This window comes from Arthrobotrys flagrans (assembly GCF_004000055.1).
Source record: "Arthrobotrys flagrans strain CBS H-5679 chromosome Unknown unitig_3, whole genome shotgun sequence".
Taxonomy (NCBI): Eukaryota; Fungi; Ascomycota; class Orbiliomycetes; order Orbiliales; family Orbiliaceae; genus Arthrobotrys; species Arthrobotrys flagrans.
In genome coordinates this window covers 5,066,769-5,089,825 of record NW_027137547.1, presented here as the reverse complement: position 1 = coordinate 5,089,825, position 23,057 = coordinate 5,066,769, and the positions used below count along the sequence as shown (strand labels likewise).

The 23,057-nt window shown below is 48.9% G+C and overlaps 7 protein-coding genes across 7 annotated transcripts; 1 reads left to right on the top strand and 6 right to left on the bottom strand.

The window, feature by feature from the left end:
• Positions 1–332: 332 nt before the first annotated feature.
• On the top strand, positions 333–1,435 carry DFL_002870 (uncharacterized protein; the record flags this gene model as incomplete). The annotated part of the gene is made up of 3 exons (XM_067631720.1): positions 333–460; positions 524–1,075; positions 1,132–1,435. The coding sequence occupies 3 exons, from the start codon at positions 333–335 to the stop codon at positions 1,433–1,435; spliced, it is 984 nt and encodes a 327-aa protein (XP_067494238.1).
• A 161-nt stretch (positions 1,436–1,596) lies between these two features.
• On the bottom strand, positions 1,597–2,586 carry DFL_002869 (uncharacterized protein; the record flags this gene model as incomplete). The annotated part of the gene is made up of 4 exons (XM_067631718.1): positions 1,597–1,609; positions 1,668–1,891; positions 2,180–2,292; positions 2,355–2,586. 4 exons carry the CDS (start codon positions 2,584–2,586, stop codon positions 1,597–1,599), a joined length of 582 nt encoding a protein of 193 aa, XP_067494237.1.
• A 1,069-nt stretch (positions 2,587–3,655) lies between these two features.
• On the bottom strand, positions 3,656–5,780 carry DFL_002868 (uncharacterized protein; the record flags this gene model as incomplete). Its single annotated transcript, XM_067631717.1, has 6 exons — positions 3,656–3,865; positions 3,934–4,075; positions 4,135–4,967; positions 5,021–5,142; positions 5,203–5,241; positions 5,294–5,780. 6 exons carry the CDS (start codon positions 5,778–5,780, stop codon positions 3,656–3,658), a joined length of 1,833 nt encoding a protein of 610 aa, XP_067494236.1.
• Positions 5,781–8,820: 3,040 nt separating this feature from the next.
• DFL_002867 (uncharacterized protein) lies at positions 8,821–9,414 on the bottom strand (the record flags this gene model as incomplete). The annotated part of the gene is made up of 3 exons (XM_067631716.1): positions 8,821–9,025; positions 9,087–9,196; positions 9,256–9,414. The coding sequence occupies 3 exons, from the start codon at positions 9,412–9,414 to the stop codon at positions 8,821–8,823; spliced, it is 474 nt and encodes a 157-aa protein (XP_067494235.1).
• A 2,372-nt stretch (positions 9,415–11,786) lies between these two features.
• Positions 11,787–13,623, bottom strand: DFL_002866 (uncharacterized protein; the record flags this gene model as incomplete). The annotated part of the gene is made up of 6 exons (XM_067631715.1): positions 11,787–12,044; positions 12,113–12,517; positions 12,593–13,020; positions 13,081–13,218; positions 13,273–13,423; positions 13,486–13,623. 6 exons carry the CDS (start codon positions 13,621–13,623, stop codon positions 11,787–11,789), a joined length of 1,518 nt encoding a protein of 505 aa, XP_067494234.1.
• A 989-nt stretch (positions 13,624–14,612) lies between these two features.
• DFL_002865 (uncharacterized protein) lies at positions 14,613–16,923 on the bottom strand (the record flags this gene model as incomplete). The annotated part of the gene is made up of 4 exons (XM_067631714.1): positions 14,613–15,944; positions 15,994–16,129; positions 16,182–16,730; positions 16,787–16,923. 4 exons carry the CDS (start codon positions 16,921–16,923, stop codon positions 14,613–14,615), a joined length of 2,154 nt encoding a protein of 717 aa, XP_067494233.1.
• Positions 16,924–19,273: 2,350 nt separating this feature from the next.
• Positions 19,274–19,966, bottom strand: DFL_002864 (uncharacterized protein; the record flags this gene model as incomplete). Its single annotated transcript, XM_067631713.1, has 1 exon — positions 19,274–19,966. One exon carries the CDS (start codon positions 19,964–19,966, stop codon positions 19,274–19,276), a length of 693 nt encoding a protein of 230 aa, XP_067494232.1.
• Positions 19,967–23,057: the final 3,091 nt, after the last annotated feature.

The window sequence follows — 23,057 nt, the reverse complement described above, 5'->3', positions numbered from 1 at the left end:
GGATCTCGCGGCACCTCAAACTGTAAACTCCAAGCAGGATGCTAGCTGCTGCGATCCCGATGGATTGTTACAATATCCTAGCGCTCATACCTCCACAGTGCCGGACGATATGAATCCGAGGGGCCATTACGAGAGAACTCCCTTGAGGACTACGCGATCATATTTGTGGGTCTACGACACCAGAATGAATATATAACGGCGGCCTTCCTGCCTTCACCACGGTCCTTTCTCTCTCAAGCAGCTCGCGCCTTCCTGGGAAAGCCATCTCATAGTCTTCTGTATATATCATTCATATAACACGCAGTGCGTAGTTAATTTTAACCTTCTACAGAATGGTTGCCTTCAGCAAAGTCGCGGCTGCCATCGCCCTTGCAGGCAGTGCCTCCGCTCACACCATCTTCCAGCAACTCTGGGTTAACGGCGTCGCTGTTGGTCAAGATAAGGGTATCCGTGTCCCAACGTAAGTTGATTCTTGATATTCACAGGCTCGGTCGATGGACCCCTAACTGACAATCGAATGTAGTTACAACGGCCCTATTACCGATGTCCTCACCAACGGCATCATTTGCAATGGTGACCCAAATCCCATGAAGTCGCCACCACCGGCTGACATTATCGACGTCCCATCCGGTGCTACGTTGACTATGGAATGGCATCATGGCGGAAACGGACCAGACCCGAGTGATTTGTCTGACCCCGTTGACCCCTCCCACAAGGGACCCATCATGGTCTACCTCGCCAAGGTCGACAATGCTTTGACCCAGACTGTCACCGGTCTCAAGTGGTTCAAGATCTACGAAGACGGTCTCGATGTCGCCACAAACACCTGGGCTGTCGACAAGTTCTATGCCAACAAGGGCTTTGTCGACTTCAAGATCCCAACCTGTATCCCACCAGGAAACTACCTTCTCCGTGGTGAACTCCTCGCCTTGCACGGTGCCGCCACCTACCCAGGTGCCCAATTCTATCTGAGCTGCGCTCAGATCAACATCATCGGAGGAGGTTCTTCCAGCCCACCAACCGTCAACTTCCCAGGTGCTTATGCTGGAACCGACCCCGGTATCTCTGTCAACATGTAAGTTGTATCCCCATGCCTCTGCGGGGTAACATGTATTAACATATTCTTACCAGCTACTACCCACCACTTTCGACCTACGTCATCCCCGGTCCCCGCCCATTCACTTGCGGCGGTACCCAACCGACCACCAGCGCCGGTACCACTCTCCGCACCACCACCACCACTTCCCGAACTACCACCCCAGCCACAACCACCGCCTCCACCACTACTGCCCGAACCACTGCCCAAACCACCGGCTCTAGCTCCGGGGCTCCTCTTTACGGACAATGCGGGGGTATCGGATGGACAGGTCCAACGACATGCGCATCGGGAACTTGCACGGTTTCTAACGCCTACTATTCCCAGTGCTTGCCGTAAATTGTACGCCTACATTAAGGATATAATACCATTGTACATAGCCACGTTTTCCTTAATTGTGAATAATAAATATAATATTGTGAATATATATTTCATACACGGTCAAACCCGCTCCTGTAGACTCGCATTTAGTAGAAATCCCTCTGCTTTGTTTTAGAGGATCAATGCTCGCATCTGTGCTCATAGGTTAATATTGTGCCTTAAGAAGCGGGACTCAGTTGGGGAAGCCTACAAGCTGGACTCGCTCCCCCGGACAAGGTCATTAAAAGCCTCGCGCTCGTCCATCAAAGTTTCTCTGTATCGTTTAGCTTCATCTAAACTCACAGGCAGTGGTAAACTTTTCGCGATCGAGAACACTTCTTCAGGAAGGCTTCCGGGTTGGCGTCCTCCAAGTGTGTCCTCAAAATCCTTTCCGAATACCGGCTGTTGGGGGGCTGCTATTTTGGTACTCGGCATCTAAAACTCACGCACGAATAAGCTTCTTAGTATCGATAACCACAAAGAGCTGTATTCTAGAGTTTGAATTCCAGATAGTATTATATCACAATTTGAATCAAACATACCTCACTCGCTGGCGCCCCTGGGTCACAGAGGAAGAAGACTAAAATCTTACGATACCGTAGGGTCCACCAGACCAGACAGCTGTACTTGATGTTGGAAAATGTTTGGAAAAGCAATCGCCCGACCCATCTAGGAAACGATGTATATTCGAATTCTCGAGCGGGGGAAACGCTCACTGCATACCTTCGTTTTAACGCTTCCTAGGTTCCGAACTGCATTATCCCACCCGGTTCTCATATCGTAGAGCGAATCCCAGTTCGTATGAGAATATTCGTCCACGAATGGTGGTACATAAACTGTGCGTCGGAAGGCAAGCTCCCTCTGCATCAAGTTCTTCGTCCCACTGAAATATCCCTACCATTTGAAAAGTCCTCGAGTATCTTCTGCCATCGCTCGCTGTGCTTCTCGAATGAAAGGACACCGTGATCGTGGATATCGTCTTCACCCAAAACATCCGGTTCGCCAACTCTCTTGTGATGGTGTATCCTTTCATTCAGGTCTGCTAAAGCGAGGTTGAATAAGGGAACGAACCGTGAAAAGACCTCTTCAACGAGAGGATAAAACAATTCCTTCTGCTCCGGCAAAGACATATTGTCGATGTAAGACCTAATCTTTGTTTCGCCGTTCGGTAATATTTCGAATTCCGAAGGGAGCCAACAGAAGTCTTTCGGGTACGGCCCTTCCGGTCTGTATACCCGCTCTTCACTTTCCGGTTTAACACAAGTTTCGTTGGGGCCATTTTATAAATCACCGATACCCATGGTCGGTTTCGGCTTCGGCTTAACCACAAGCTCATTCTCCACATACGGTTTATAGGAATTTACCAACTCTCCGTATACATACTTAACATCCTCCGCATCCCATATCGCTACTTTCACGCCCCCACGTAGTTTGTGATCCTGTTGCTCTGCCCCGTCGATCCGTTTCGCAAAAAGTGCTTTATCAAGGATCTTAGCGGCCCGATCGTTCTTGCCACGGGCCGCGGCGGAGAATTGTCGCAGTACTCGCTCAAGTAGAGACCCTGTCCTGCCGTCGAGAGGGTGGGGATACGTTGCGACAAACAATGCAATGCAATCGCTTCGATCCTCGTGCGCGTGTTGGATTTTAAAACAGCGTATGATGTAACAATGTAAACCGAAGGAAGGATACAGCTGCTTATTGAGTAGTGATTTCACAGTCCCATCTGTGAACTCGCTGTAGGAGCGACAGGCGTTGCGAAACCCGACGGAAGGTCTTCGCGTCGGTTATGAGACAACCAGCTTTCAGTCATCTGTAAAAGCCCTAGATTCCGAAATACTGCCTCGCAGAGACTCTTCAGAAATAGCGTTAGAGGGTCACCGTAGGCACGCGCCGGGACCCGGCAAGTGGTTCGGTTGCGTTGGCACCGGGAATACAACAAGGTCGTGCCAAATTGGCAAGATTCTCATTTCGAATTTTCATGCAGTATGAGGCGGCATTGAAAGAAATATAAATATAAATACACCTAGCTAAATCACATTGAAATCCCAGAGTAGTGCATCGACATGGCCGTAAAAAAAAAACGCCTATTGGATGGTGAATGCAACAGCGAACAGGGCAGATACCAAGCAAACGACGAGAAGCATAGCCGCCGTGTATATCATTACAGGATAAAAGATATCTCGTGATTCCAAATATTTATTAGAAATCTTCATGGCCATCTTGGCGCCCCCTCGTTTCTCTTGCTCTGACGAAGTCTTCGGCGGCCTGCTTGCCCCTGTGGACATCAACAAAGTAGAGGAACGGGAGCGGGACAAGGAGCAGGCCCAATATGAACCAAAAGGCGAGCCTAATATCGCCCCACCTATCCGTGATTAATCCAACGATGGTAGGGCCGAAGACACTGCTTCCCTATTTTTCATATGATCCGTTAGAATATTCTATCATAAGTATTCCAGGACAGGGTTGCGGGGCCTTACTTTGTCGGTGATTGCGTACAGGGCAAAGAATGCGGCCTCCGAACCTCGAGGCAGAAGCTCTGAGAATAAGCTTCGACAGTAACCTCCCTGACCTCCCAGGACGAATCCGAACCAGATGGCAAGAGCGTACATTTCTCCGGGCCTGAGAGAAAAATGTGTCAGCGACATCCTTACAACATTGGACCTCGAACCAGGGCTTACCTCGTTAACCCGAAGCCGGCGTCTTGCACCGGTTTAAGCAGTCCCATCAGCCCGTATAACGGAATCAATGCAAACATTGAAATACAAATAGAAATAGTTTGTCCCACGCTCCATCCGGCCCAATGGCTGATCTTCGGCCAACTGAAGGCTCCGATTACACCGCTGATTGGCATGATAACCCCGATGGCAGCGAGCTGCGGTGGCGTCATTCCGAGATTCGTCTTTGCGAATACGATAGCCGACGATGCAATGGTCGCCACTCCATCGGAAACCATGAACCAAGCGACCAGAAACAATGAAACGTCACGAAGTTTGCTTGCTTGGCGGATCGTCTGGAAGAGTCCCATCCACGAATAGGAGATATATTTTACCCAATTGAATTTTTCTCCGTCATGGAGGGGTAGCGGAGGGCCCGGGCGAGGCCGCAGCGTCATCGCGGAAGGGATGGTGAAGAAGAACCACCAAAGGCCCACACAAAATATCGAAACCTGAAGCGAGTTTGTAGTAGATCCGCTCGAGACCACAATCATGATGCAAAGGATTTGAAGTATAACGCCGCCACAGTAGCCAATCGCAATACCATTGGACGATATTCTGGTCGAGAGACGCATAGCCGGTGTCATCTTGCCATTGGATTCAGGCTTGACCGAAGTCGTATTCCCACCGAGGAGCGTGGCGTCTTCGGCGCGAATGTCTTCATCCTCGAGAGATACTCGGCTAGGGTTCGGCAGGTGGGTTTGTGATTCGGATTCGGCGTTCTTTAACGAAGGATGATTCCGGACAATAAGCGGGAGAAACGAGTTCATGAGGACGTACGACGCTCCGAACGTCACCTAGATGCTCTGTTAGACACCGCATCGCCGTGGAGTATCGAAGCATAACGTACGTTTCCGATCTGCGCGAGAAGGGATGCCGTCCCGACCCACTGAGCGTTCACAAACAGCATCAATATACAAGCTATTGCGCCAATATAGGCGAAAATTAAAAGTAGCTGTTTTCGATAACGTCCTTTAAGGGGTTAACGTTAGCTTCTCGTAAAGACAGGATACACAGGCAGCGTGTACTGACCATGATCGGCAGCACCAGACATCGAAATAATGACCAAAGCTAATCCCATCGTCAGCTACACCCTTCGAACGTAAATTCGGAGCTCCCAAACCTTGAAACATGACACTCAGCGAGAACGTGTACATCACGAAGCTTGCCGTGTTAATCTCAAACCCCATAATATCTACCACGCAAACCGGAGCCTTTCCGGTACCACCGCTGGCGCCGCCAGGTCCCATATTCTCCGAGCTTTTACACCGTGACGAAGGATTCCCTAGGATGTGGCCCTTCTCACGCGCAAGCTGCTCGAGCAGCACCGGTATGAAACTCCCCATCGCGCATATCGCAAACACCTCGGACGCCCAAGCATAGCTGTACCAGCCGTATATTTCCTTTTGAGAAGTCGGTCGTATGTCCTCATCCGGATAGGCCGGGGTGGTTCGTATACCATCTTCCTCGTCATCCCAGTCGCGTTCATCGCCGGGAAACACCGTTATACCGTCATCGCCGTCCATGTTGTCACCGAGTAGAACCGTACCGTTTTCTCTGCTGGAGTGTCGAGAGTGCGATGTCCGTTGGACACCGCCAGACTTGTTCATCCTCGATAGCGGAAAGGATGCCTCTGCCATCCAAGACCAGGACAAACGGTCTTACTAATGGGAACCTAATGGGCTTGGATTTTGTGGGTTCAGGCGCGGTCGTGCTGTGTCTCTGATACGCGGCTGTCAAGGAACAGGTGGTTACAGGGCAGAATTGGGCCTGGAACAGCGTGCAAGATGCTAGGAATGTGACCGGCCAGCCAAAATCGTCGAAAACGCGAGGCGTGACCTGCAGGCTTCGACCCTGAGTGCTACGCACCCACTCCGGCAGGTAGCAGCTACTATCTTTCCGCGTGAGTGATGCTAAATCGCTGCTCTTAAATATCGTATGCTGTAGGCGAAGCGGGTCTGATGACCAACGGAAAGGTCACGGGCACTCAGGGAACGTACGTCGATGGAACGAGAAGTCGAGAAATGAGATCGAGTCGAGATTACAGACAACAACATGTCATGAGCTGTCTTTTTATCCATACTGCAAGAACGGATGTTCCGCAGGACCATGGCTAGAACTTGCATAATGGGAAACAAGGATGCGTCTTAAGATGCAGCCCAGCAAGCGGCCGGCTGTTGGATTTTGCGCCAACACAATATCAACCACCGAAGTCGACTCGACATTTACTGGACCGCGACATTTTTCTAGCGGGGACATCCCGAAAGAGCAATCGATTGTTTTCGATGTTTGCTTCTACGGCCTGCAAAATCTTTTCCTTAAGGGTTCGAAGGCTATTTTACGGAACAGCTCTCTGTCCGGGCCGGCGGGGTTGTGGCTAAACCCGACGAAAATCAGCAGTGCAGTTTACGAATTCACTTCAATTGCAATGGCCTATATGAATTCATGAAATTCAGTCAATGCGGCTTTAACATAACACGGTATTGCGAGACAATTACAGCCACCGGCAAGAGGAAACACCGTTATCTCAGAAAGAAACCTCTAACGGGCGGATGTCTACACCCCTAGAGATCAATTGTTCCGTCTGGATACAGTACCGATACGATGCATCGCGGATAAAAATCCTCCATTGCGGTGGCCTTCATTGGTCCGCAAGAACATCATTCGAACATTCAAGGCTGCAGGCCATAATACCTTGCGGTAAATCGATGAAGGATTGATTGCCTTTGGCAATAGCACCAGGGTGCCTGATCTACTGTTGTTCATCAGAACCATATCGCGTATATTCCATGGCGAAGAAATTTAAGAGACCGAATCACTATTCTATTAAAACGGGATATCTTTTCCTTGTCTCCCTAAGGTGTGACTGAGATTGTTTATTTCAAGTATTTCCCTGGATATGCGGCATCAGCAATGAGACTAGCCAGACTACGAGATATAGATGAAAGCACATGCTCAGCCATTGTATATATACAAGCCGGTTGCCGGATACATTCAAGCTCCTCCTTCGGAAGAGGCACGGGATCCATAGGTGCGACGAACAAAAGTTTCATGACAGCCTTGTCTGTGGCCGCGGGCGAGACTTTTACTTCATTCTTCAGATTGGATATAATAAGGGTAGGTGGTAGTCTTGCGTCGGTGGGGTAGGGTGAAACGAGGTAGACAGGCCGGTAAGTCCGGACGTCCGGTTAGTTCGAAGACTTCGATATGCCGATAAGCCTGGGTTCGAGTACTCGGTCTTAACCAACGAGCAAGATGCCAAAGTAAATCTCGAAGGCAGGATTGTGAAACCTCATGCGAACGTTGATATGAAACCACCGGGCTTCGACATGCTGGCAATAGCGAATGGAGACTCGTCCAACAATAGGTTTTAAAAAAATGCAATTGAGTAGAAGCAAAGTGATTATATACGAATGGAAAGGGTGGTTTCTAAAATCGAAACACACCGGCGAAGCCATGGCTAGCCGCCTTGGATCCAAGTTGGAAGTTTACCAACTATCAGGGTAAAACAGAACAGCTTTCTATCCATACATAATCGTTATATTGCAGTGACGTTCTAATCATATGGGTATGATCACTTTGTTTCTATTGTCGGACGAGTCTCCATTCGCTATGAATGGCAACCACGGACAACCATCGAAACAGATATCACGGTTATCCGTCAACGTGACCCGACCAACCTCGGGCGATATTTAATCGCATTCCGATACGATAGACAAGTCGTGGGTATCTCCACGCATGACCGTACGCCTGCAAGTTCCATTTATCATACGGGATTCGAGCCGGGCCAACGAGCGGGTGGCGTTCGATGCCACCGCACCGAACAACGACCCGATAACCGGCGTTTCTTTGGTAATGCTGACGAGTCACCAGCTGGGCCACGGTCGGTCCGACCGGCGAATGCTGGAATATCAACCAACCCTTTGATCTTCAGGATGAATCGGTAAGATTGTAAACCCAAAATATGGTGACGAAGGGACGCAAGGTATTCACGAGGAATCCCTCGCATAGAAACGAGAACACCAAACGGTCGCGAACGTTTGTTCGACCACAGCCACGTATGCAGGCCGTAAGCTGGGCGCACTGCGGTTTCAACCTCGGAGGGAAAAAAAAAAAAAAAAAACTGTGCATCGAAAAGTGACAGAAAAGGTTTCACTTGCAGACAGAGCTCATGCAACGTGAAGATGATTTGCAGAACATAGGAGTTCCTTCATCAAATTTCCAACGAAGACCGAATGAGCCACTCTATTGTCGACAATTGACCCGACATGGCTCGAGACGTGGGGATTTCATCTCGTCCGAGACATGAATTTCAGGCTGCGACAAAAGGAAATTGAAGGCGCAAATCATTTCGGCCAATCCTGGTCATTTAATCTGCAGAGACTCGCAATCCAACATGGTCAACGCGCTACGAGGAACGTGAATGTGTTGTTTTTAAAAACGTTGATAGAATTTGGTTATCGACAAGTTTGACATTGACAATTACATGTACATTAGAGGCATCGTACAGGCTTGTCCGGAAATTGACAGTAGACCACATTATATATTGAAAAACCCATTAATATAGAAAATGAAGACGCTTGGGAACCGATTATTAAAACCATCTATTAAATTCTACTCCTTCCGACTTCCCCAACACAACTAAGCTGTTTACAAGAGCATGGCAGCGGCACCGAAGACGGCAACCAAAGCACCGGAGGCCATCTTCATGGAAGAAGCGGCACCGGTAGCGACTGGTGGTTCTGGGACGGTGGTGTTGTAGCTTGGTGGTGGTGGAGCGACATAGGTTGGGGTTGGCTCTGGTTCCGGAGCATAGGTGGTTGGTGGAACATAGACTGGGACGGAGGTAGGTGGGCTATAAATAAACCTGTTAGACCGTATTCCTCACAGACACGTATTTTTATTTTATAACTTACCAGGAAGTAGAGCTGGTGACGGAAGCGGTCAAGGTCCTGGTGCATGGGCAGTTGGTGATGGTCAAGGTGGTGGCCTCGGTGACAGTGTAAACTTCAGTACCCTCGGTGATCTGTAATGTTATGTTTTATCAGCACACCATCCGAAGAACGAGGCGGAATTAAAACTTACGGTTGTGGGGTAAGGGCAGTAAGTCACGTAGGAGGAGACAACGGTGGTGATGGTAGAGACATAGTCAGTGTCGGTACCGTTGCTTGGGGGCTGGTAGTAATCCTGGCCGAGAACGACGGCGGCGGAGGCGAAGGTAGCGAGGACAGCAGAGAACTTCATTTTGTCGGTTTGGTTTGGTTGTTATTAAAATAACGAATTAAGATTGTTTTGTTATTAAGGGTTTTTGGGATTAGACAGTTAAGTCGCAATTTGCAATATTAACGAGTGAATGCGCTGAAGAGCGAGCGTGGTACTTTGTAAAAAGCGAATGAGTGTGGTGGTAGAAGGAAAGAAAGAAGAGAACCCAAAGTAAGGGAGGGTGGCACTTCTTATACCCGAGGATGGACAGGCGGTTTAGGTTTGAAATTCGGTCGTACGATCGTAATTACCCATTGCAGTGCGTCTTCCAAGGGGAAGGAAATTTTGGGTGCCATCAAAACGAGCAGGTCCCCTTTCCGCTCGAACGCTTTGTTAGGAAGCTTTGGAGGATTTCTTTTTTTTTTCGTTCATGGTTTATTTGGGACGTAGGGCGAGGATTTGGGGACTTCTGACTGGCCAGGGAAATCCTGGGTACAGGGTACGTGTCAGTCGCAGAGATTTCGCAGGCAGCGGAAGGAACCAGGCACGAAAACAGACTAACGAATCAATAGCACACCTGCATAAAAGGGGTGAGCGGCAGGCCCAGCACAAAGCTCCCGCCGACCTTTGCTTTTGGCAGTTCCAATCGCAACATGTTAATTTTAAAATTCGTTTTTCTGATAATTCCTATCGAAATGGATGGACGGAGAAATCGACTCGGTCCAGATAACCCTATCGCGAGCGCTTTAGCCAATACGAGGTGGGTGATTTCGCTGTGTATATCGTGGTCGTGTGCTAGCAAGCTTGCAAGGCCTGGCGGGCTGCTGGCGCCTGCCTTTCCCTTCCCGAAGGCATGACAATTCTGCCGATATTCTAGCACATACGCATCGCCTGCTCGATTCATCCATCGAGTATGCGCAACAGTTTACTCTAAAAGTTCGCATGCAGCGTGTCTCATACACAAGTTCAAGGTCATGTACGTGCCATGTCAGGACGTAAAGTGCAGCAAGAATTTCGTGGCGATCGAAGAAAGGGGCGTCAGAAACACTCTCGGTTCCACTTCACCAGCTTCTTAGCCTCATTCGTGTCACAACAATAATCGAACCTTTTTTCCAACCGGCTCGCTCGTAGTTTCCACGACGAAGGGAAAAAACCATGCTTAAAACCGAACTCAATTTGCCCCCGAATGGAGGGCATTCTTTTTGTAAAAACCTTGTAAGCGAAATGAACAAATTTCCAACTGGCTGATTCCCTCGTGCGTGCCATTTTTCCAATCAAACGGAAGTCTCGCCGTGCTGCCTCTGCGGGTCTGGATCTCAAACGTCGCAATTCGTCGTCCGATTCGCACCCCATATTTTCTTGGTCTCGATGCTGTGCGTTTTTGGACCGCGAGACGACGGTAATATCGAGATCAATGGAACCGGCTGAGATCTCCCTGGGGATGCAAGACAGGAAACGTTCATTAACAAGATCCGATATGCCTGAGCTCCCTTTCGAGAAACAAGTCTTCGTGTGAAACGGGCTGGGCTTTCCGGGACATGACAAGCTTTTCTCCATGGCGCATGCACGGCCGAAACCGCACCACGTTGGACCGGTTAATGCGCGTAGACGTTCAAAACATGTCTACACGAGTAAAATCTTGGTGTACATGATTCGGAACGTTTGATTCTATGAATATATCCGATGACATCAGAATCATGAAACCCAAGCTTTGAGGCTTAACGATTGCAATTTTTTATTTTATTTTATTTTTTATTTTATTTTATTTTTTATTTTATTTTATTTTTTATTTTATTTATTTTAATTTTTATTTTTGCAAAATTTCATCTCGAGATCGGTTCCGGATTTCGGCTGCTGATGCCAAAGCAGGCAAAGTCCAGGAACAAAACGTCCATGATCAATTTCGGCGGGTGGAAATCATACTCCAACGGACGGAAGGGCAGGCCAGGCCAAGGATAAGGCAGGCCTTGGGATGATCTGCCTCCAAAATTACATCCCACGCGATTGAACTGGCTGTGGAGAGAATCAAAAGGAGAATTCTAAACGAAGCGACTGGGCATGCGGACCAAAATTTACGGCGGGTGAATCTTGCGATGCCGGTGCAGGTCGGATTCAACTTTTGCGAAGATGCGATCCTTCTTTGCAGGTAAGTTTTTCGCCCATGTAACTTCATAATTTCATGCACGGGACCTGTCGGCATGTCTCGCTCCAGCCAACTGGCCGCCGTTGATTGGAATAAACGCCTGCTTACTGATCCATTTTTCCATCCCTTGCATGGTGGTATTCCCCGAAGTTTAACTCAGGAGCCAAAACTCAGGCAGCTGGAAGATTAGGGTGGAACATCCGCATCGGGAACCTTGTCTCTCAAAATCAATTACGGGATACCAAATAGCTATGTTACATTTTCCGATATCTCAATGCGTCCAAGGCACTGGAAAGTCTCTCACCCAGCTCCTGACGTCCTCTCTCAGCTTGACCAAGCTCTCGAACTTGGCACCATCCCCAAGCTCCGCGGTGAACTCTTTGATCTTTGCCTTTCCGGTCGAACTCTCAATCTCCTTTGCGATCGTCACAGCGGAGTCGACAACCGCCGCCACCCTCTCAAAGTCGCTCTCGTCGAAGCCTCTGGTCGTCATGGCCGGCGATCCAAGTCGCAACCCACCCGGTTTCATCTAAAGGACGGCACGTCAGTAACAATCGTAAAACGAAAAAAAAAGTTTACTAGATTGATCGGCCCTACCGCCGACTTGTCGCCTGGGACCGTATTCTTGTTGGCAGCGACGTTGCACAACTCCAGAACCCTCTCTACTTTTGCTCCGTCAATCCCCTTAGGCTTCAAATCGATCAGCACGAGGTGATTCTCAATATCCCCGCCTACGATCTTGTATCCCATATCGCGCAATTTTCCGCCTAGCGATTTTGCATTCTTCAGGACTTGCTCTTGGTACTCCTTGAACTCCTTCGACTGCGCTTGTTTGAGCGCCACGGCGAGCGCGGTGATGGTGTGATTGTGCGGACCTCCTTGATGGCCTGGGAAAACGGAGGCATTGATCGGGTTCTCGAGGTCGTAGAGGGTCTCGTTTCCTTTCTTGTCCGTTGATCGCACGCCCTTGCGGAAGAAAATCATCGCACCGCGGGGTCCTCTCTATTTACCACTCTATCAGTCACGGATTCCAAGCGAGGGGTTCAGGCGAGGAATAAGCGGCACGGGGAGGCATACCAGACTCTTATGCGTAGTGGTGGTAACGATATCACTCGTATGGAACGGACTCTCGACCACGCCTGCTGCCACGAGACCGCTGATATGTGCCATATCACTCAGCAGATAGGCACCGCATTGGTTCGCAATCTTTCGCATGCGGTTGTAATCGATCGTTCGGCTGTAAGCCGAAGTCCCGGCGACGATAACCTTTGGTCGGAACACTTGAGAAGTCTTTTCCAGCCCATCGTAATCAATAATGCCGGTCTCCGGGTTGAGGTGGTACGGCATGGTCGTGAAGTACTTGGAGATGAAAGAGATATGCTTAGAAGGGATCTGGTAGCCGTGAGACAGATGTCCACCGTGAGGAAGGTCCAGACCCATCAAGCGGTCGTGAGTCTGCATGACAGCACTGTACGCGTAGAGATTCGCGGGGGAGCCGGAGAGCGCTGTAAACCAACCGTTAGATCCTCACGTGCCCGCATACATATTGACTGTGACGACCCTACGCTGAACATTGACACCCCATTCCTCCGGATTGAGCCTGAAGGTCTCGAGAGCCCGCTGCTGGCAGAGACGTTCCGCTTGATCGATGAATTCGTTACCGCCGTAGTACCTCGCACCCGGGTACCCCTCGGAGTACTTGTCTATGCCCGTTAGCTCCCCTCCCTCCGAATGACCGTTACCGTACCGTGACATACTTTGCATCGGCGAACCAAGGGTATCCAGAACCGCCTGGGAGGTAAAGTTCTCGGACGGGATGAGGTTGATAAACTCCCGTTGTCGCAGCTTCTCCTTCTTGACAATTTCGGCCACCGCAGGGTCGGCATCTGCGAGGGCGGACGTGAGAAGCTATCGAATTGTTAGAAGCCGGCCACGGAAGTATACATCTCCGGCGGTGGGATCCCCCGTACCTTATCGTGGCTCGCTGGTAACGAATCCGACGCATACGTCCTCGCAACGGCCCATTGCCTCACGGCCAACGGTCGTACTGCCGGCCCGGGTAGGCACCTGGTGGCCGCGAGCAACCTGCCGGTCATCTGTCGCTGCATCGTCCGTGATATTGCGTCTCTCGTATACGCTTAGTTCGCCGTTGAAGTAATACCGATATCGATGTCGAACTGCACGGTCGTTAGCAGCTCCCGTACAAATATACAGGCAAACGGACCTACGATTGCGGATGGTATTCCCCGGATTTCAATCCAACTTTCTCCAAAGAGTCATAATTCTATTTATCCAAAACCAGCGTGGTCCGTTCGGGCTATCGACGGGTTTCTTCCGACGTCCGCCAGGCCAATCCGACGTCGGTTATCGTGCTAGCTTTCCGCCGGGGGGTTGCATGCGCAGGGGTGACACACCCACACAAAAATTAATTTTTTTCTTCTCGGTTTCCCTTCTTCTTCTTCTTTTTCCCTTCATACAACTAATTCAACGAAATGATGACAGGCATCGACCAAACGGAATCCGCTCCAGCTCCCGCCCTACGTTCTTTCGTCGAAAGATGACTCGAACGTCAGCGTGCGGGCGCTGTGGAAACTCCCACTGCCACTTCTCACCACCTGATGATGGGAGATATCAGAACCGCTGATCGTTCACCCGCAGCAGACCTCGATGGACGGATCGATACCCTAGGAATTGGGGTACGTCTATCAAAGTCGGCTGGGGATGGAATAGTTGTTGTCTACGCGTCATGACTTCGCTTCGAATTCACGAATCTTTTCATTCATTGTCATACTTGTCTGCCGGCGTGTATATATCGATCCGGCGCTACCTAATATACATATGTGCAAGAAAATTCATTACAGCTCGTGCAAAACACAAAACATCATGCTGCCAAAGTCAAGAATGGATGGCAAGGGGATACTCGATCATTAGAAATGCTATAACTCAAAAAGGAAGAATGCGGAGAAACGAAGCACTGTACAGGTGGGTATCGATGCGTTTTGCGGGAAAATGCACGGTGATACAAAAACAACATCAATCAACGCTTGCAATTGCTGTAATCGACTTTTTTTAAACGAATGAAACTTCACAATCGTGCTTATGACTGTTTATCTCCCTTCTGTTCCGATAGTTGCTGTTGCAGACTCTGCGCGCTGTTCCGCGCCGACCTTCTCACGATCGGTGACGAGGCGACGTTCGGCGGCGGTGAAGGAGAATCACCAACCATCCGCTTCTTCTCGTCGTAGTACAGAGATCCCGAATCGGAGGCTCCGTCTTCGAACGCGCTAGGTGCATCTCCGGTCACCAAGCCAAGTCGTTCTTCCTCGGTTTGAACTCGGGTCAGCGAACTCGGTTTTGACGACTCCCTGGACGGCTTGGGTCGCTGCGGTGTCCCCGCTCCTCCCGGAGATTGATGGCCTGGTGACTCGGTCGACTCTTCATCCACCCCGTCGTCCTGCTGTACGGGTTGGTGATGGTGCTCGCGTCCGAGTCTACTGAATATGCCCTGGAACGAGAACTGGCGCCTAGCTTTCTGAGTCTGGGACGTGTCCGGGCGCAGCATGCCGTCATCAGCTGGTTTCTCGTCGTCCAGAGAGAGTGCTGGAGGGTCAGCTGCAGAATTGCCTCGAGACCTGCCGCCGAAGAACCAAGGACGGTGCTCGGGACTCGACGGGACTATATTGATCGTCTTCTTCGGCGTTGCCTCCGGACTGGGTGGTTCGTTCGTCTTGGATTTCCTTTGCGTAACAGAATCCGGTAGCGCCAACTGATCCCGCGTCACCGGCTCCGCAGTTTGCCTCAAGTCGCCTTGCGATCTGCTCTGGTGGGTTGCGATCCTCATCATATCGACGGACGCCCGACCTTCTTCCATCTCCTCAAGTCTTGACAAGGTCGGTTCCACGGTCCGCGGATGCTGACTGGCACTCGTATGCCGTCTCGGTCTACCTCCGGCTTGCTTTTCATTAGTAAAAGAGACCCTTCTTCTCAACCCATCCCACTCAACGACAACGTCCGGACTGAGGTGATCTTTATCTCTGATATCCCTCAACTGGTCCTCGTGAATCTGCTGCATTTCTTTCGATTCGGCTTGTTTTCGGACCGTACTCATACGTCTGATAATCGCAGCAGCACCACGGATGGCATCGGCCTTTGGCTCGGATTCCGGTTCTTCCTGCTCGGCTACAATCTTGACTTGGTCCAGGTCTCCACGGAAGACAGCAGTATCCGGAACTTCCTTTGCGGATTTGGAAAGCTGCAAGAGCACCACGCCGGCGCAAATTTCGAAGAAACCCATGACCACCGTCGCAATTGAGTAGCCGGTGCCTTTGAAACCTTGAAAGAGAACAGCGGACGTGATTATTGTTGCGGAGGTGAAGATGACGTAGTAGGTCGGCGTGACAAGAGCAGCATTGAAGAGGTTCAATGCTTTCTACAAAGTTGTTAGTGATATTCGACGACTCGTAGGCATTCGAACATACGTTGAGATAGTAAATTTCGGTCAGCAAGGTGACTATGACAAAGATGAGTAGCACGTAAAGGAACCATTGGTTGAACTGCGGCTTTCCGCCGGCTTGAGCGACGACCGCTGCTCCCAAACCTTGGGTGGCGACGACACTATCTCCGGTCAGCTTTACCCCGCCATCGCGAAGCATACGAGCAAACTCACCTCAAACCACCGATCAAACTGCATACGCTCAAATAAACCAACATGCTCTTCTCTCCGTACCTCGGCCCCACCCAAAATATCACAAACAGACACCCGAGGATAACCACCCCGGCATACGACAAAAACCCAGGTGCTAGAATATACCTCTTCATATCCTGAATATCGCTGACGGCACTCTGCTCCGGCGCGTTAATAGCAATGATAATGCTTCCGACCACGCACACAAAGCATCCAGCTTTTCCCACAAAAGACAGCCGCTCCTTGAGAAATATCGAGGACAGGATGGCGGTGATGACGACCGAGAGCGCACCGAGGGGAGTGACAAGGATGGCATCGACGAAAGCGTATGCGGTGAAATTGCAGATTTCACCGATGATCATAAGAATCATACCCGCCCACCACCAGGCATTTTTGAGGTATCCGACGCCCTCGCCGGGTTTTGCATTGTCTTTCAGATTGGCTTGAAGGAGACCTTTCTTTTTGAGGACGTAAGAAACACCGATGAAAACTCCGGACGCAATGGCGAGTGCTACGCCGACTGCTTTGTAGCTGATATAAAATTTAGTACCAAATCAAACATATCTCACATTGGATCATTGACATACGCTGGAGGCCGAGAACTACCCCCACCATGAATTCCACGAGCAGCCGACGTAGTCGCTGCAGCTGCAGAAGAGGTCGCAGAAGCTAGCGCATCCGTCGTGCTAGCTATGGACGCCGCTAAACTCGATGTCGAAGACATTGCGCCTGCCGCTATTTCGGCTTTTCCACCTCAAACTCGGCGGAACGTTCCGTCGTTTTTTGTGTAATATAACTCGGAGGTGAAACGTAAACGAGAATAGGTCGGTCAATCGGGTTAACTGAGTAGTCGGAATGTGATTTCGCCGCTAAATATCCGGCCGTCGGTTAGAGATGGGCGGGAGTCGGACAGGGGATGTCAAGTAGAGATTATAAAGGAAGGATTGGTTCTGCGAAGGACCGATATCTCATAGTGATGTAAAGATCGAAGGATATGAAAGCTGTCCCCTGGGGGCTTTGAGACCGTAAGTTGGGAGGTCAGAAATCGCAGGTGGCACCGGACTAAGGGATTGTCAGTATCGTGTCGAAGATCACAATTCGATTACATAATTGGAAAGGGAACAAAAGCAGAAATAAAATAAAATAAAATAAAATAAAATAAAATAAAATAAAATAAAATAAAATAAAATAAAATAAAATAAAGTAAAAATAAAAATAAAAATAAAAAGACAAAGATAAAGCAGACTACTTACAGAGCAAATTTGAAGGGCCTGTTTGAAGCTGCGGGGTGCTGTTGCTATTGAAAACCTCCTGAGGTTCGAGTCCAGCCCTGTCGCCGGTTGCTGTTTCGCAGTGGCGGTTGCTAAGCCACTGGTTAAACCACCTCGACCTGCAAACAGAAATAATTGTTGGAACTAGCGGCCGTTGAGGACACTAGAAATATGGGATATATAGAAAAGAATAGGAGACGAAAAAAAAAAAGGGAAGTCGGTACTCGAGAATAGTCGTAAAGGTTATCGCTTCTAGAAAATTAAGATAACGACCTTCTCTCAAGGGGAAAGCAATAGGGAGAGTGGAATTGAGTCGCTCGTTTCGTCGAAAAGCATTCAACCTGGTTAAAATGGATGGGCTGACTTGGCTATTAGGAGCAAAAAAGGAACCTAGTTCTAGAGCGCTTCCCAATACTACCACCGTACCCGAGACTTTCGACAGGCAATCGAACGGAAAGACAGCAAAGATGGCAAAGGCGGGAAGTAAAGATAAAAAAAGAGGCCTCGCCTGCGAATTTTGCTGTGACAGGCTAGATCTAAGTTGCAGGTGGGACAGGGATTTCGTTCTTTTTTCGTCGAAGCGTTGGTGAATCTTCGGAGTTACCGTCAAGAGTTGCCGCCAGGGTTATCGATAGATATCGAGGACACCCAGAATGAAGTTCGAAAGGGCGATGTGTGATATTTTTCTGGGGTAAACCGTAAAATACGGAGGCGCCGAAGGAATGCGAGTTTATTAAGTATCCGTCGAACAAAGTAAACTTCCAGTCGCACTCGAGAATCCAAACAAGTATATGTAATCCTTCAGCGCAAGGTGCGACAGGCTAAAGCTAGATGAGATGCTGGTCCTGAGGATCGATTACTGCATCTAGCCACCAGGCAATGTTTTCGATTTCGTAAGTCGTTAAGGTTGATCATGCACATGGGAACCCGTCGAATGGGTGTTTATAGGTGTATGGGAAATCGTATTTCAGAATGTGCCGGCCTATGATGAAATCGGATGCATGTCGTCTTTTTTTGCCTTCTCGACGATAACCATTAGGGCCCGACAGACAAGGAGGAAATCAGGTTCAAGTTAAAAGAAGAGGACGAGAAGTATCAGATAGTGGAATTCCAGCGACACGATTGATCTGATGCACTCTCCCACCTGCGGCCTCCGATGTCCCATCTGGTTACCGCAACCAGATCGTGAAGCAAGCTCAACAGCCAAGGGAGCTTGCTGCTTGGTCCATGGCCCCGAAAATCCAAGTCTTGTGTGGGCAACCGAACCCTGCAGGCCAAGAGGCGGCTCATTTGGCCGTCTCGGTTTTGTGTTTCGATTCACCACAGCAACCTGCGACGGAATGGGAAGGTGCTGACAGCAAACGGCTGTTCATTGGATCAGATGCCGTGATGGATATGTAGTTCCCCCTTTCGGCTGCAGGCGAGGAGTCTGCCGGATATGACGAAGTTCGTGGCACTGCATTCGAATTCCGGTCTCATGTTTCGATGATGATCAATTCGATAGTCTTGGATAGCAGAGTTGTACAGTCTGCAGTCTAGCATTGCCTCGAGTTTCTCGAGCCGGTGACTTCACATCCCAGGCATAATTACTACCTCCTATGGTCATGTATGAGGGGTCGTGCTCTAATCGGTTTTCATGATATCGGCTTGAATGTTACCTGGTCTAGCTGTGCCAAAGTTTCCACCAAAATACCACGCGGTTTATATAACAGGAACGCAATTCAACATTCAAGGTAAGGTATCAACAAGATGTCCAGTAGTTACGTCAAAATCTCATCTATTTTATCCTTAAGAAACCTCGCTTCATACCGGTCTGCTATCCACCCTGTTCTTTATTCTTCCGGTCTCACTTTTCTGAACATTTCCAACGCCGTTGCGAAGTTTTCCAGCATCACCATTCTGTAGTGTTCCGGTGTAAGCGTCGCGTGGAGGAGCCTGGATCCTACCATCGACTATCGCATCAATGATTATAGAGATCCAGGACCCAATGGTCTTTCTCGGTCGATTTGGAACATCGTCGCCTTTCACCGTTGGGTGCTCCACAAGCCCACAATGGAACGGTGTGTTCAATTCTTTTCTGACAAACCGATATAGTAGCTTTGACGAACCCCCAAGTATGACTCGGTGTCCAACTCGCCATCGAAAGACTTCTGCTGCATCGTCTTGAATGGTATTTCCGTCTGTTGGCAAATATATTCTTGAACACTCTATAGCTTGCGTCGTACATCTCACCGAAATCAAAGCTAGGGAGTTGATGGGTTGATTATGCATCTCAACGGACTGCACATGCGGCGTAACGGAATGTGTAAGCCATCCTAACTCGGTCAAATACGCTTCCATATTGATGTCCACACGCTTCATAGCAAATGACAAACTTGGTTCGTCAGCCACTAGACTTGGAGGTAATCCCTTGCTGAGGTCTAGGTTGATGAGTTCCGAGGAATAGCTAAATAGCAACTTCCCCATCATCTGCAGAGCTCCGGGAGTCTTTTCCATAGCCGAAGTGACCGATGCAGCCTAGAAGTTGCTGCAAAAATATATTTCTCCAGACTCGGAGTCGATAATTGGATTATCCTGGGTAGGGTTTAGCTTCGCTGTGATCTACTTCATTGACAATCCTCAAGCTGTGGCCCTAGCCATTGAGATGCACCACGGAGAGCGTAACGGTCCTGGAAGAGCCTTTATGATACCCAGACGTACGCCAGAGTGTCCCCGCAATAGGTGGTTGCAGCGCACAACTCAGAGGCACGCACTCAACTCAGAGGCATCGAGTTCAAGCTTCCGTGAAGATGGCCATTTTTTTGCCAGGATTCCCGTTTGGGTGAGCTGCAGTAGCGCTTGTTGGAGCTTGCCGACTATGGGAGTTCGAGAATCATCATTGCCGCCGAAACCAGTATTTACACCTAGATGTGTTATCTTAGCCGCGGTCTTTGTGTATCATGTGTAATTAAGAGTGTATAGATGAAGTAACCCTTCTCTGGGTACTCGTGAAGTGTTTTGACACTGGCGATTACACGATTGGATACTTTTGGATCTGATGAACCTGTGCAGCGTGGTTATCCCTATGCGGTTAATAACTTTAATAAGCTTCAATTCACAAACTCTTCACTTCAAGATTCGTTCGTAAGCTTGCTATAACACTAGCAATATCAAGTGACACTCCATCCAAATTAAGATTGCCATCTTGTCTCAAGGTATCAGCTAGGTGCGAGGACCTTTCTTTAGCAGTCATAATGGAAGACTAAAGTTGTAACAGAGGATACGTAGATAGCGTGACACAAATTCAAAGGTTGGAAGATCCAATCGCTTTTCTATAAATACATAAAAATGTATACAAGTATTTCAGACTTCTGTGTGGGATTATGGTATACTGGGATAGCATTTTGAGGGAGGATATTAATGGGTCTTGGCAGGTTATGCAAGTCCGCTCGTAAAGTAACTACAATTGCACAAGTCGGCCTACGTATCACAACTAAACTCTTTCAAACGAAGGTAGCTTGCTAGATAATCTGCCTGCGCATGTAGCTTCATGGTTCTCTCAAGCCCTCCATAGTGCGACCTTGGATCCGTCATTGCCGCTTTACATTCACCCGATAGAAGAGCGGGAGTAACTTGAAAACGGGAACTTGAGCTTTCGGAACCCAACTCCCACCTTCCGAGCGACTAGGTAGAATTTTAAACCATCGATTCTTCGTGCTCTAGTTAGCAGTTACATTCATGATATGCATCAAGTATAGCTGGCCTCGGGATGAAGGAGATATAAAATCTTCGGTCAATGTAGCCACTGCTCATCCCCCTTAATCATTACTTCGGTCAAAGTTTTGTCCTCCAGTTTCACTCTTGCTTGCCCTGGTACCTTTACGCCGACAGTGGGGTATACCTTGTGCCCAAACTTCAAAGAAAACCACCCCCCTCCCCCCCCAAAAAAAAAAAAAAAAAGAGAAAGAAAGAAAGAAAGACATCTTGCTCTCTCCACCATGCTGTTAAAAGACGTATTAGTGCAAGAGTTTGTTGCATCAAACCCTCGATCTCAGGAAGCTTTCGAAAGGGCCCTAATCCGGTCATTTATGACTCGTTGAAGAAGTATTTTCGAACGGATTTGCACTGGGAGGTATGGTTGAGAAAGAAGCCGAGCTGGAAGAAATCATAAGAAATAGGATTTTAATTATGAAGAAAATACGGGTTTGTAATTCCGGGGCGGAAGCTAGTCCTCCTGAAGCCGATACCAAGATGACCCAATAGACTGACCCGATTAGATCCTTGTTTTTGATCGTGGATACCATGGAAGCACAATGAGCTTTCCAGATAAAGGAAACCCTCTCTCAACCTACCTCGCGACTTCATTATTGGCAAATTCGACAACATCGAGGGCACCCAACCATTGCTGTGCCGACATAGCCGTTATCATCGTCGAGCCCTTGTAAGTAGCCGGTGGTGTGCTACCAGCCTCAAAGGAATTCCTTGCGTTTTTACGCAAAGCAGCAGACGAGCTTGATGCTATTTTAATCTTTGATGGATGCGTCACATCGCGCCTTCGTTTCAACGGAATGCAAGGTGTAATGGGTGTGGTCCCTGACATGGCCGTCGTTGGGAAGTACGTGGGAGGAAGGTTCCCATTCGGAGCTCTCGGTGGCTGGCAGGATATTATGAATCTATACGACCCTTACCCTCGGGTGTTGAAAAGGCTCCCTTCCACTCTGGGACGTCCAATGGGAATATCTTCACACTCACTGCGGCGATTGCAGCTTCAAAACTTGTTACTGCTGAAGCACTTCTTCGGTTGGACAACTTGGGTGACAGACTCCGCACATCTGCCCAGAGGATTGTGCAAGAGTCCGGGTTTGAGAGTATGTATTTCACTGGACATGGTAATGAAATGGGCGTCCATTTTCATGGAGGTGAATCGGCGATAGTCCGCGAATCTTTTCTATTGCCGCACGGGTTTATGATTGGGTGTAGGCGTTTTATTTGTCTGAGCCTCTTGTACTACTCCATCTAAAATATAAATACGAACTGCTAAGACCAGTTTACCTTTGGATTCATTCATAACCTGCATAGATATTCCGGATTCGAATATATATTTGGTCTTTTGTGTGGTAGGTCGTGCGTTGCCCTTTTGTTGCACAAATCGTTGGGCAAGACGCTTATCTGCCTGAAATCGAGGCTAATAGCACCAATTGTCGATCGATCGTGGAGCTTGGAGGCAATAAGCATAAGCCTGGGACTTGCTGTCAACGCAATCGCTGATACCCCTCCTGAGAAGGATGTCCAAGCGGACGGCGTCGGCTCCGGCCACAGAAGTATATCACTATGATCTTCTCTTAGTGTAAACCCTGCATTTGAGGCTATCTACCAGTTCCGACTGTTCTGGGTGTCTTCTCGAGCTTGCAGTGAGTCTAAATCTAGATGCATAATACAATCTTGGACGAGCGCGAGCTAGTTGCATTATAACTTTTCCTTCCTATAGTATTCCCACCCATTAACTCAAGGAAACCTGTAGCTAAAAGTACAGCTCTGTAATGTTAAAAGTACACAAGAAAAAAGAAAGAAAAGAGAGATTCTGAACCAAAAGGACTTTCTGATCTGA